Below are 13,031 nucleotides of genomic sequence, written 5' to 3' on the forward strand. Positions count from 1 at the left end.
CCCCCACAGATTGGCCTCTCGCCCCGGCACCCTGCAGGCATTGGCAATTCGGCCACGCCATGCCCCGCCCCCCTCACGCAACGCACGTTAGCTCTGGCCCCGCCCACCTCCCCCCGCGCATTCCCCGAACTGACAGGGCTGTCACGGAGAGGAGTACTGTACTCCCCCCCCCCTCTCCCCCCCCCGCGCATTCCCCGAACTGACACGGCTGTTAAGGGGGGTGAGTACTGTACTCCCCCCCATCCCCCATCCCCCGCTCGCACGGGATTGGTGTGGGCTCCCGTGCGAGCGGGGGACGGGATACGTTGGCATGGTTACAAGCGCATCGAGGTCCTGTAGCGGCGGAAGATCCACACGCACACACACACACACACACATCAGCTCACACTCACTCTCACACTTACTCTCACACACACCTCACACACACATCACATCGCATCCACACACTCACAGCATCCGGCGATATCCCTTGCTTCTCGGCCTCGATACTGTGCTGTTGTGACCTTCCAGGACCTGACGGAGGATCACATGGCCAGAAGCATGTGGTATCTCCGGATGTTGTGACTGTGAGCGCGTATGTGCGATATCGTCAGTGTCTGTGTGTGTGAGTGTATGCGATCGGGTGTGTGTGTGTCGGGATCGGGTGTGTGTGAGTGGATGCGATCGTGTGTGTGAGTGGATGCGATCGTGTGTGTGAGTGGATGCGATCGTGTGTGTGAGTGTCGGGATCGGGTGTGTGTGAGTGTATGCGATCGTGTGTGTGTGTGGATGCGATCGTGTGTGTGAGTGTCGCCAGAGGAGGGGACAGAGAGGGGCTGAGGCTGGGGAAAGAGAGGGGCTGAGGCTGGGGACAGAGAGGGGCTGAGGCTGGGGACAGAGAGGGGCTGATGCTGGGGACAGAAGGCTGATGCTGCGGGTAGAGAGGCTGATGCTGGTGCAGCATGGGGGATGGATTACAATGGGGGGTGCGCAGCATGGGGGATGGAGCACGTTTGGGAGTGCGCAGCATGGCGGATGGAGCACGTTTGGGAGTGCGCAGCATGGCGGATGGAGCACGTTTGGGAGTGCGCAGCATGGCGGATGGAGCACGTTTGGGAGTGCGCAGCATGGCGGATGGAGCACGTTTGGGAGTGCGCAGCATGGCGGATGGAGCACGTTTGGGAGTGCGCAGCATGGCGGATGGAGCACGTTTGGGAGTGCGCAGCATGGCGGATGGAGCACGTTTGGGAGTGCGCAGCATGGCGGATGGAGCACGTTTGGGAGTGCGCAGCATGGCGGATGGAGCACGTTTGGGAGTGCGCAGCATGGCGGATGGAGCATGTTTGGGAGTGCGCAGCATGGCGGATGGAGCACGTTTGGGAGTGCGCAGCATGGCGGATGGAGCACGTTTGGGAGTGCGCAGCATGGCGGATGGAGCACGTTTGGGAGTGCGCAGCATGGCGGATGGAGCACGTTTGGGAGTGCGCAGCATGGCGGATGGAGCACGTTTGGGAGTGCGCAGCATGGCGGATGGAGCACGTTTGGGAGTGCGAAGCATGGCGGATGGAGCACGTTTGGGAGTGCGCAGCCTGGCGGATGGAGCACGTTTGGGAGTGCGCAGCATGGCGGATGGTGCACGTTTGGGAGTGCGCAGCATGGCGGATGGTGCACGTTTGGGAGTGCGCAGCATGGCGGATGGAGCACGATGGGAAGTGTACAACACACCACACACACACACACACTGGGAACCACAAACAACTGCCCTACACAGACACCTACACACACAGACAACGCTGCACACACACAACACCCAACACACAAACACCGCGGCACACACAAATATACGCACATACCGCACAACACACACATTGCACAAAACATACCTCCCCCCAAAACACACCACACACACACAAACCGCGCAACACACAACGCTACAGACACACAGCGCTCCACAAACAACGCAACACACATACAACACCGCTCTCACCCCCGTCACACCCAGACAACACCCAGAACATGTACAGCGCCTACACAAACACTTGGTAACTACACACAACATATATATATATATAACAAAAATCATACATGAACTACACAATACGTAAATTCTAGAATACCCGATGCGTAGAATCGGGCCACCTTCTAGTATATATATATATATATATATATATATATATCTATATATATAATTGCCTTATTCTGTCTGTCTGTCTGTCTGTCATGCTCCAAAATTTTGTCACCGTGACAGTGTCACCGTGACATGTCTTTACGGTGACACAAAGCTGATTGGCCGCTTGGCTCGCCATGGCCCCGCCCCCCCCACACCGATTGGCCGCTCGCCCAGGCTGCGCCCCCACACGGATTGGCCAGCCGCTCGCCCAGCCTCCGCCCCCCCCCACAGATTGGCCTCTCGCCCCGGCACCCTGCAGGCATTGGCAATTCGGCCACGCCACGCCCCGCCCCCCTCACGAAACGCACGTTAGCTCTGGCCCCGCCCACCTCCCCCCGCGCATTCCCCGAACTGACAGGGCTGTCACGGAGGTGAGTACTGTACTCCCCCCCCTCTCCCCCCCCCGCGCATTCCCCGAACTGACACGGCTGTTAAGGGGGGTGAGTACTGTACTCCCCCCCCATCCCCCATCCCCCGCTCGCACGGGAGTGGTGTGGGCTCCCGTGCGAGCGGGGGACGGGATACGTTGGCATGGTTACAAGCGCATCGAGGTCCTGTAGCGGCGGAAGATCCATACGCACACACACACACACACACATCAGCTCACACTCACTCTCACACTCACTCTCACACACACCTCACACACACATCACATCGCATCCACACACTCACAGCATCCGGCGATATCCCTTGCTTCTCGGCCTCGATACTGTGCTGTTGTGACCTTCCAGGACCTGACGGAGGATCACATGGCCAGAAGCATGTGGTATCTCCGGATGTTGTGACTGTGAGCGCGTATGTGCGATATCGTCAGTGTCTGTGAGTGTATGCGATCGGGTGTGTGTGTGTCGGGATCGGGTGTGTGTGAGTGGATGCGATCGTGTGTGTGAGTGGATGCGATCGTGTGTGTGAGTGGATGCGATCGTGTGTGTGAGTGTCGGGATCGGGTGTGTGTGAGTGTATGCGATCGTGTGTGTGAGTGGATGCGATCGTGTGTGTGAGTGTCGCCAGAGGAGGGGACAGAGAGGGGCTGAGGCTGGGGACAGAGAGGGGCTGAGGCTGGGGACAGAGAGGGGCTGAGGCTGGGGACAGAGAGGGGCTGATGCTGGGGACAGAAGGCTGATGCTGCGGGTAGAGAGGCTGATGCTGGTGCAGCATGGGGGATGGACTACAATGGGGGGTGCGCAGCATGGGGGATGGAGCACGTTTGGGAGTGCGCAGCATGGGGAATAGAGCACGTTTGGGAGTGCGCAGCATGGCGGATGGAGCACGTTTGGGAGTGCGCAGCATGGCGGATGGAGCACGTTTGGGAGTGCGCAGCATGGCGGATGGAGCACGTTTGGGAGTGCGCAGCATGGCGGATGGAGCACATTTGGGAGTGCGCAGCATGGCGGATGGAGCACGTTTGGGAGTGCGCAGCATGGCGGATGGAGCACGTTTGGGAGTGCGCAGCATGGCGGATGGAGCACGTTTGGGAGTGCGCAGCATGGCGGATGGAGCACGTTTGGGAGTGCGCAGCATGGCAGATGGAGCACGTTTGGGAGTGCGCAGCATGGCGGATGGAGCACGTTTGGGAGTGTGCAGCATGGCGGATGGAGCACGTTTGGGAGTGCGCAGCATGGCGGATGTAGCACGTTTGGGAGTGCGCAGCATGGCGGATGGAGCACGTTTGGGAGTGCGCAGCATGGCGGATGGAGCACGTTTGGGAGTGCGCAGCATGGTGGATGGAGCACGTTTGGGAGTGCGCAGCATGGCGGATGGAGCACGTTTGGGAGTGCGAAGCATGGCGGATGGAGCACGTTTGGGAGTGCGCAGCCTGGCGGATGGAGCACGTTTGGGAGTGCGCAGCATGGCGGATGGTGCACGTTTGGGAGTGCGCAGCATGGCGGATGGTGCACGTTTGGGAGTGCGCAGCATGGCGGATGGAGCACGATGGGAAGTGCACAACACACCACACACACACACACACACTGGGAACCACAAACAACTGCCCTACACAGACACCTACACACACAGACAACGCTGCACACACACAACACCCAACACACAAACACCGCGGCACACACAAATATACGCACATACCGCACAACACACATTACACAAAACATACCTCCCCCCAAAACACACCACACACACACAAACCGCGCAACACACAACGCTACAGACACACAGCGCTCCACAAACAACGCAACACACATACAACACCGCTCTCACCCCCGTCACACCCAGACAACACCCAGAACATGTACAGCGCCTACACAAACACTTGGTAACTACACACAACATATATATATATAACAAAAATCATACATGAACTACACAATACGTAAATTCTAGAATACCCGATGCGTAGAATCGGGCCACCTTCTAGTATATATATATATAGCTCTAGGAGAAATTTAGAGACCTGATCTATTTCTCTATAGGAATATTTTTGAGTAAAATGCAAAATGTTCTTTTATTCTATAAACTAGTATTTTCAGAAAATAAGTACAAAGTGTATCGCTTGAAAATTCGGAGACATGTTGTCAGTAGATAATAGAATAAAAGAACAATTTACATTTTACTAAAAAATATACCTATAAAGAGAAAAATCAGGAAAACTTAAAATTTTGCAGTGGTCTCTTAATTTTTACCAGAGCTGTATATATATATATATATATATATATATATATATATATATATATATGTGTATATATATGTATATGTGTATATATATACAATTGTATAAATATATAGTTTTATAAAAATAAATAATTTAATAAAATTACATAGCGCACTGCGGTATTTTTGATTCTCTGAGCACATACAGCAGACGGGTAGGGGCTTCCACCCCCATCTGCCTGGCAGTACCTTGGCTGGCAATCAAAATACAAGGAAGCACATTATTTTTTTTTTTTATTTATTTAAAAAATAATTAAAAGATATGCGTGGGCTCCCGCTGCATTTTCTATTGCTAGCTAAAGGTAATCCAAGCAGCAAATGGCTGGTACAACTAGGTAGCTGGGGATTGAAATCTACAGTGCAGGGTGGCCCAAGCTTTCTGGGTCCTCCCTTCTGCATATTGCAGTCTGCAGCTGCCCCAGGAAATGGCGCTTTCATAGAAGTCACATCTTCAGGTGCTGAATTTAACTTCTCCAGTGGCCCTGGTGCTGGGTGGCACGCTGGGTAATAAGGGGTAATACCAGCTTTGTTTTACCAGCTGGTATTAAGCCCGGGATTCTTAATGGCAGGCCAAGTTTGACCCGGCCTTTAAGAATCTGCAATAAAGGGTTAAAGAAAAGAAACCACACAGATAAAAAATACTTTATTAGAAATAAATAAAAACACAGACACACTTAGAGACTTCATCTTTATTATTCCCTCTCACCCCTCCACAATCCTGGTCTTCTGTCTTCTGTCACCAATCTAGCTCTGCTATATCAGTCAGCACGGGGGAGGAAGACGCTTCTGCTCACTCGTGATGTCTAATCATTCAATGAGTGAGCAGAGACTGTGGGTTGGTAAGCGGTGACGTCACCGCTGCCACCGATGCCATAGTAACTAACAACCGGGTCACTAAAACAACAGTGATCTCCGATCACCTGACTCCTGGTGCTGCTATTCACTGCCTGTGGCACTACAGTGTTTGGCAACCAATCTCTGCATGTGGGCTGACTCTGTAAAAAGCGCCAACATGCATGGATGGGGAGCCAAGCATGTGTCTGAGTATCTCGCCGACACTCGGCGCTTGCTGAGTATATCGAGTACTGAGATGCTTGGGCAAGCACAGAGTTCCAGCGAGTATGTTTGCCCATCAATATCCACTGACAATACAGGACCTTGCATGACGTCATTACCATATGACCAGTCTGTAACCAATGAGATAGTACAAAATTCACGTGTGACTGGTCACATGGTTATGACATCATGGAAGGTTCTTTAATCACGGAGGTTACTGGGAGGGCACAGAGATGATAGGATTCGGAAGCAGAAGCGGTGGGAGACAGAGTCTGCAGAACGTGTCGCAGGACCTGTAAATATAATGACAATGTTTATTATTAACTATATTCTTTATTTTACAGCTCTCCCGCCTTATCCCATTACTGTAAAGCCCGAGTTCGCTGATTGGATGCAAGATCGTGTTATTTCGATCCCGATCTTTACAAAACGATAAGGCGAGTCTCCCCGATCCCGACCACAGGGGGATCGCCCATCACTACTTGTGACTTTATGAAGATATCTGCAAACTGCAGATGTGGTAAGGCTCCTGTCTTTAAGGTAGAATTAAATCATGTTGTCGTCTATAGCACTTGTGAAGATCATCATAATGTTTATTGTCTGAATCCCCAAGAGTAACCAATGAGATTTTGATCACACAGTTAGCAGGTAAGTCACTAATGGATAGAAAATTGTATACAACCTACAATGAGAGAATATCATTTGGATCTCATTGTGTAACTCATTTCGAAGATGATACATATTTCACAGATTGGACGTGGACTTTTGATCACCTGACGTAATCATTACTGGAGCAATTCTTCTTAGAACATAGGGTTTATTTGCATCTGTAACAAATCAGTTTGGCTAATCTTCCAATCTGAAAAAAACCTTGGCATAAAATCCATAAAAGGCAAAATAAGATCTTTCACATACATCTTGAAGATTATTGACTGGCAGTGCCGTAAGATCTGTCTTTTAGTCCAGTCTGTGGCTTATAATTATAGAATATTGTGGAGGATTTTCCTAGTTGCAAGCTTACAGATGGTATTACGTATGGATTTTTTAATATCTTCATTTCTCAAGGTATAAATAATGGGGTTAACCAAAGGAGTAAACACAGTATATAGCATTGATAGAATTTTACTCATCGTGAGTGTTCGGCCTTGGGATGGAAAGACATAAACACAGAATATTGTCCAGAAGAATATGGAGACCACAATGAGGTGGGAGCTACAAGTGGAGAAGGCTTTCTGTCTGCCAGTACTGGATGGGATTTGTAAGATTGATACAACTATATAAGTATAAGATAGTATGATGATTGTGGTGGGTACTATAATGACTGGAATGCTCAGTAAAATTAGCTCTAATTCAACTATGAAAGTGTCAGAACAGGCAAGTTCTAGTAAAGGAACAAGGTCACAGAATAAATGGTCAATGACATTTGGACCACAAAAGTTCAGATTCGCTGTTGTTAAATTGTGAATCAAAACAATTGAAAATCCAAACACCCAACACATGGAGGCCAATATCACACAATGTTCAACTGTCATAATAGATGTATAATGGAGGGGATTACAGATGGCCACATATCTGTCAAAAGACATCACAGCGAGGAGAAGACATTCAAAATCTTCTGAAGCACAAAAGACATATAACTGAACGATACAACCAGTAAAAGTAATAGTGCCCCCATTATTTAGTAAAATGTGGAGCAAGTTGGGGACAATATCTGTGGGCAACAAGATGTCACCAATGGACAGTTGTGAGATGAAGAAGTACATTGGAGTGTGGAGGTTCTTGCTGGTGGACACCAGGGTGATGATCAGGAGGTTCCCACATATTATTAGTCCATAAACCACAAAGAAAAATACAAAGAGTAAAAGTCTTAATTCTTGGTTGACTTTAAATCCTAAGAGATGGAACTCATTGACATCTGTCCTGTTGTCCTGCATGATGACCAAAGAAGTAGTTGAATCCTGTAATAGCAAAAAAATAGTGATTTTTATCATAAGACACGAAACTTAGAAGATCCTAAATACATGATTTATAAAGAATGTAAAAATACAGAGTATATTGTGTTCTATACTGTAAATTTGTATCCTGACCAATGATGGTTTAGCAGAACAGACTAATGATGGGTGAGCAGTACAATGCTCGGTGCTCATAAAGATGGGTGATCACTATGATGCTCGTTACTCAACTCGAGCAGTAAAGAAGTTCTGATGGCCAGTCAAGCTCTCTGCCCACATACAGCCAGCCATATATGGAGCATTTACAAGGGATGGTGGATGTTTTTTTGTTTGTTTTTTTTTAAAACACACTACATCCGAAAATGATGTTTTTACCCCTAGTGAGAGGCTGCAAGTGGCTCTCACTGGGGTGTCTGCGCCCATCAAATAGTCAAGTGATAGTGTAGTTTGTGTTTGATATTTCACAGATGACACATTTGCGCATTTGTGATACTCGATCGACACTGACTGCACCCAAGACCCCAATGGAGTATCATGTAGTGGTGAGGACGCTCACCCTTTATGAAACCTAACATCATTTCAAAGCATTGTGTTATATGTTAGTGTTATATAGTCACTAGAAAATAAATATTATATATAAATTCACCGTGATATGAAGGTTTAGATTATTAAAGATGTGATGCAGCTATATTATGTTTGTTGTATAAAAAATCTAAACTAAGAACTAATCACAAAAAAATAGGAAAAATCTAAATGTAAATTGAACATTATGCAGCATAAACATGTGAGAGACAGATGTGATATAGATTATATAATGCAAAATGAGTGCTATATACTGTATCTGAATGAGGTTGTGTTGCAGTGTGTCTGGAGGTCTACAATCTCTATTTAGATGCAGAACCTTCTGCCTCTGAGCATTCTTTAGGATTCGAACAAATAACAAATATGCTGCAGATTTCTTGAATTTCTGGGTCTTTTTTCCTCAGATGAATTTGCAGAAATCAATAAACACATTCCAGGAACAATCATATTTTGGCTTTGTACAGAATCTCTTTTCAGTAATCTGCTTTATCTGTTTTCTTATGGATAGGGAAAAAAAACGATTTATAGACTTTGAACATGCTCATGTATCTGTTTTATTGTAAACCAACTGTCTAAAAAATAAATAAACAAATAAAAGAATAAATTAGGCCATGGCGGTTTTTGATTCTTTATGCTTTATTTACTATATATTTTTAAGTTAGTCTCTTCAGGTATGGGTGTATTGCGCTGTCCGGTTCCGCACAAGTGGATTACGACTTTAGCATCAGACTCTGTTTACATTTCAGAGTGCAACATGCAACCTGGTTCCTCTTAAGTGCTCAGCTCGGCTGGATATCAGCTGAGTTGTTTTACTCCTCCAAGCTATTTAGGAGCTAATCCTTTTGGAGCAGAGTACTATTCCGCTGAGAGCCAGGCTTCTGATTACCATCTCCAGCTGGTTTCTTCCTATTTAAGGCTGGGGAGTGTAATAAGAGGTTTCCAAAGATAGCTTCAGCCAGGGCCGTAACTACAACTTGGGCAGCCGGGGCAGCCGGGGCACTGCCCCGGGGCCCCAACCACCCAAGGGGCCCAAAACTGGTGGTAAAAAATTGTATTTTATTACTTTAATTTCTTATAAAATACTCAGCTCCTATATTATTCGAGTTTAAAGTTAATAAAAATAACGAAAAGATCCATTAAAGTGCAAGCGTAAATGTTTTTTGTTCATTTACTTTAAACGGGGAAACGCTATTTCGCTTAGTAACAGGAGCTCTATGGCAGACAGTAGACTGTTAGCTGATCATGTGGTGTTGCGCCAGGCGGTGACTCAGCCAATAGTTCTGGCAGCGGCTGCGACGTGCACTGACACTGAGTACTTGTTTTGAGAGGAGACAGACAGTCTCAGTAGACACAAATATCTCTGTGACAAACTGTGAGAAGCCCGGCCCCTCTCCAGTCTGCAGGTCTATACTGCTGCAAGGGTGCAGGTCTATACTGCTGCGAGGGTGCAGGTCTATACTGCTGCGAGGGGGAGGGAGGAGGGGGAAGTCTCCATAATCACACATTCCTCCCGACTCCGGGTCATGCAGTATCATAATCTATCTTCTCAATCATCTGCCTCTTATTTTCAATAATCAGAGCTGTGTACAACCCCCACTCTCCTCACAACCGGGAGGGAGCAATAGTGACTGCTGCTGTACCTGTGGCACCTGCTGGGGGAGGCAGAAATGTCAGCTCCAGTCTCTCTCCTCCTGGACACAGTGCACATATCCTCGGCAGCCGCACTGCCTCTTTGCCAGTAGGTGGCCATGGCGCCCTGCACCTGGCTATAAGACGATCCATGAATTCTAAGAAGATTTTCAGGGGTTAAAAAGTAGTCTTATTTATACTCCATCGCCGGAAAATATGGTACTGTGATTGTGTGTGTTAATAAAACGGTTTATTATGAAACGAATCCGGCACCAGCCTAGTGGAAATAAAAAAAGACAGACTGCAAAAAGAAGAAACTTGGAGCCTGAAAAAAGTGAGAAGAACTTAGCAGCATGGCTGGATGTGAAAACCACTCGACAGGGAATGATGAGAAGAAAGGGATGCATGATTTGATTGGTTACATTTGCATGAGGTTTGTTTTTTCTCTGAAAGTTTGGAAACAAATGTTTAAGTAGTTGTTTAAAATGGAACAAATTGGTAATGTTTAAGTACTGTTATGTTTAGGTGAACAAAGTTTAAATATATACTGTCTAAAAATACTTATTATTTAATAAACATTTACAGTTATTAGAAAATTGTGCAATATTTGGAATTATTCACGTTATTAATTTTCCAAACATATTCACTGAATATTTAACTTCTAAAACTTGCATCATAAACAAAATCTATTAAAGGTCTTCCAGAACGTGGTAAAGCCTGTGTGTTATATATACAACAATGCGTAGCAGCTTCACCACGGTCCGCACAACCTCTAGTAATTGAAATGTTGAGGGGCCCCACTATGAAGCTTTGCCCAGGGGCCCCGAAGTTTATAGTTATGGCACTGGCTTCAGCTATCCCAGTCTCAGTTTGTGGTGTACAACAGTAGCTCGGTTGCATGATGTGAATGTTCACCTGTTGTGAGTTTCTCCCTACCCAATTTTGTATTCCCCAGTACACATATTGTCTCTCCTCTGTGACTGAGTGCAGTGTCTACGATGTTTCGTTTTTCCTGTCTTTTCTGTGGGTTTTTTACAGAGTTTCTGGCACGCTTCCAGGGTTGAGGGGAGTAAGATCAAGGCTCGGACAGGAAACAGGGCCAGGTCAGGGATCTGGGCCTCCCTACCTTCAAGGGTACCCCCGGAGTGAGGGTGAGCAAAGGGGTCCCAATCTTAGGGCCAGTTTAGAAACCCCTGGTTTGTCAGTACTACTGCAAGGAGTTTGTATGTTCTCCCCGTGTTTGCGTGGGTTTCCTCCGGGTTGTCCGGTTTCCTCCCACACTCCAAAGACATACAGATAGGGAATTTAGATTGTGAGCCCCAATGGAGTTCATGTTGCTAATGTATGTAAAGCGCTGCGGAATTAATAGAACTTTATAAATTAATAAATATTATTATTATTACCCATCACAATGGGTTTGAAAAATATTGTTCTTGAATTTAGATGTGTTAATGTCTCATTTAAGTTAATTCTTTGATGTTTATCGGCTCTTTGAGATCAGCAATTTATATGTGAGCGTGATTTCCATGTAAAGCTGATTGCATACAGGCTGCACACGGATCAATGGAAGTCAATCAAGTGATTGATATTGTGCATGGTTCAGTGATCCACATGCAGAACATTTCAGCATATACTTTCTTTCTAATCAGAATCACCAATGAAACTCCATAGACGTGTTACACAACGGCTGTCACATGGCCACCATCAACATGGATTCAATTTTTAGGAATCCAGAGCAGTTAATAACATTGAAAACTATATATTTTTTTTATATAAAATTTCTGCTGTATAAAATCTACAGTATATTATATGGAAGTAAAAATAAGATATAAAGTTGAAATACTGATGGCACGTGGATGACAAGATGGTTGAATTTTGTTATTTCTGGATAAAACGTGAACGAATTTTCATAATCTTTTGTGAATAAGGTCTTCCTTGGAGGAGAAATATGGGGGGGTTACACAAACAGTCAAATAATCTAATCCAACAAACTCCTAAAAATCCGTCCTCTGTTTTATAATCCTGATAGAAGAAAACTACGTCCATCCTCTATTACTTCCGGTGCAGGACATCGAGCTTCACCAAACTGTGAATTACACAGCACAAACAACTATGAATTCATTATATAAAAACAACATTGTCTTTATGAATAATATTTGATGTAATGTTAGTGTCTTTTCAAACATATGAATATATGTAAAGATAGCCGGCTTCTCATTTCATTTAATGATTGCAATATAATAAACACTCATTTCTACTCACATCAGTAATTTCTTTGCTCTTGACGTTCATTCCTACAATATATTTTAACTGTAGCTCTTTTGAGAAGGATAATAATGTTAGTCGACAGAGAATTGGTCATGAAGCAAATAAATGTGCGGCCTGTGGATACCTGTGGATATATATGTATAAAATGCAGGTAAGATGCCGGGTGGAATAAATCCCCGAAGATATCTCTGATTTTTTCTTAGGAGTCTCCTGTGTTCTGGCCAATGGAGGAAAATAAAAATAAATCTAGAAGTCACCAGCCACTTTTGGGAATCCAAGAGTAATTTCATATATTAATATACATGAAAATATTGAATACATGAAAATATTTCAGAGACCCTGAAAAATTACAAACTTTTATCTCCATCGCGCTCATCATCTTTGGCCGTCTTCTGGACTTGGTTCTTTTTTGTGACTTGTACATTGATGGCTCTTCTCACTCGGCCATCATGGCAAATGTTGTGATGGCACAACGCTACTATGTGCATCGTCTGAAGACTGGTTAGTGAGGTGCAATGGCACGTTAGAGGCCCAGTCATGGCAGAAACACCACCTGAAGGAAATAAGGCAAACCAGTGTGAATCTAGAAAAGAGAGCAACAGTGTTGTGGGTAAGAGGGATATGTGTGACTATTTATTTAAAAACAAAATTGAAAATTGCATAGCATAGCAAAATGGAAGCCAGCTAGCCATTACTGTCATAAATTTGCGTAGCGCAAATTGCAAACAATT

The 13,031-nt window shown here is 45.8% G+C and overlaps 1 protein-coding gene across 1 annotated transcript; it reads right to left on the reverse strand.

Annotated features, from left to right (window-relative positions):
- Nucleotides 1-6,849: 6,849 nt before the first annotated feature.
- On the reverse strand, nucleotides 6,850-12,788 carry LOC142302889 (olfactory receptor 1496-like). The gene is made up of 3 exons (XM_075343995.1): nucleotides 12,656-12,788; nucleotides 12,295-12,350; nucleotides 6,850-7,827 (listed from the first exon to the last, which is right to left on the reverse strand). The coding sequence occupies exons 1-3, from the start codon at nucleotides 12,786-12,788 to the stop codon at nucleotides 6,850-6,852; spliced, it is 1,167 nt and encodes a 388-aa protein (XP_075200110.1).
- Nucleotides 12,789-13,031: the final 243 nt, after the last annotated feature.

This window comes from Anomaloglossus baeobatrachus, chromosome 4 (genome assembly GCF_048569485.1).
Source record: "Anomaloglossus baeobatrachus isolate aAnoBae1 chromosome 4, aAnoBae1.hap1, whole genome shotgun sequence".
NCBI lineage: Eukaryota > Metazoa > Chordata > Amphibia > Anura > Aromobatidae > Anomaloglossus > Anomaloglossus baeobatrachus.

What these genes read in the sequence shown, in the direction of transcription:
- LOC142302889 (XM_075343995.1), bottom strand. Translation starts at nt 12,788, where the DNA reads ATGCACATAGTAGCGTTGTGCCATCACAACATTTGCCATGATGGCCGA. An exon ending in TGAGCGCGATGGAGATAAAA is followed by an intron (nt 12,351 to 12,655) that starts GTTTGTAATTTT and finishes CCTTCTCAAAAG; the next exon opens with AGCTACAGTTAAAATATATT. An exon ending in AGAGCAAAGAAATTACTGAT is followed by an intron (nt 7,828 to 12,294) that starts GTGAGTAGAAAT and finishes TTGCTATTACAG; the next exon opens with GATTCAACTACTTCTTTGGT.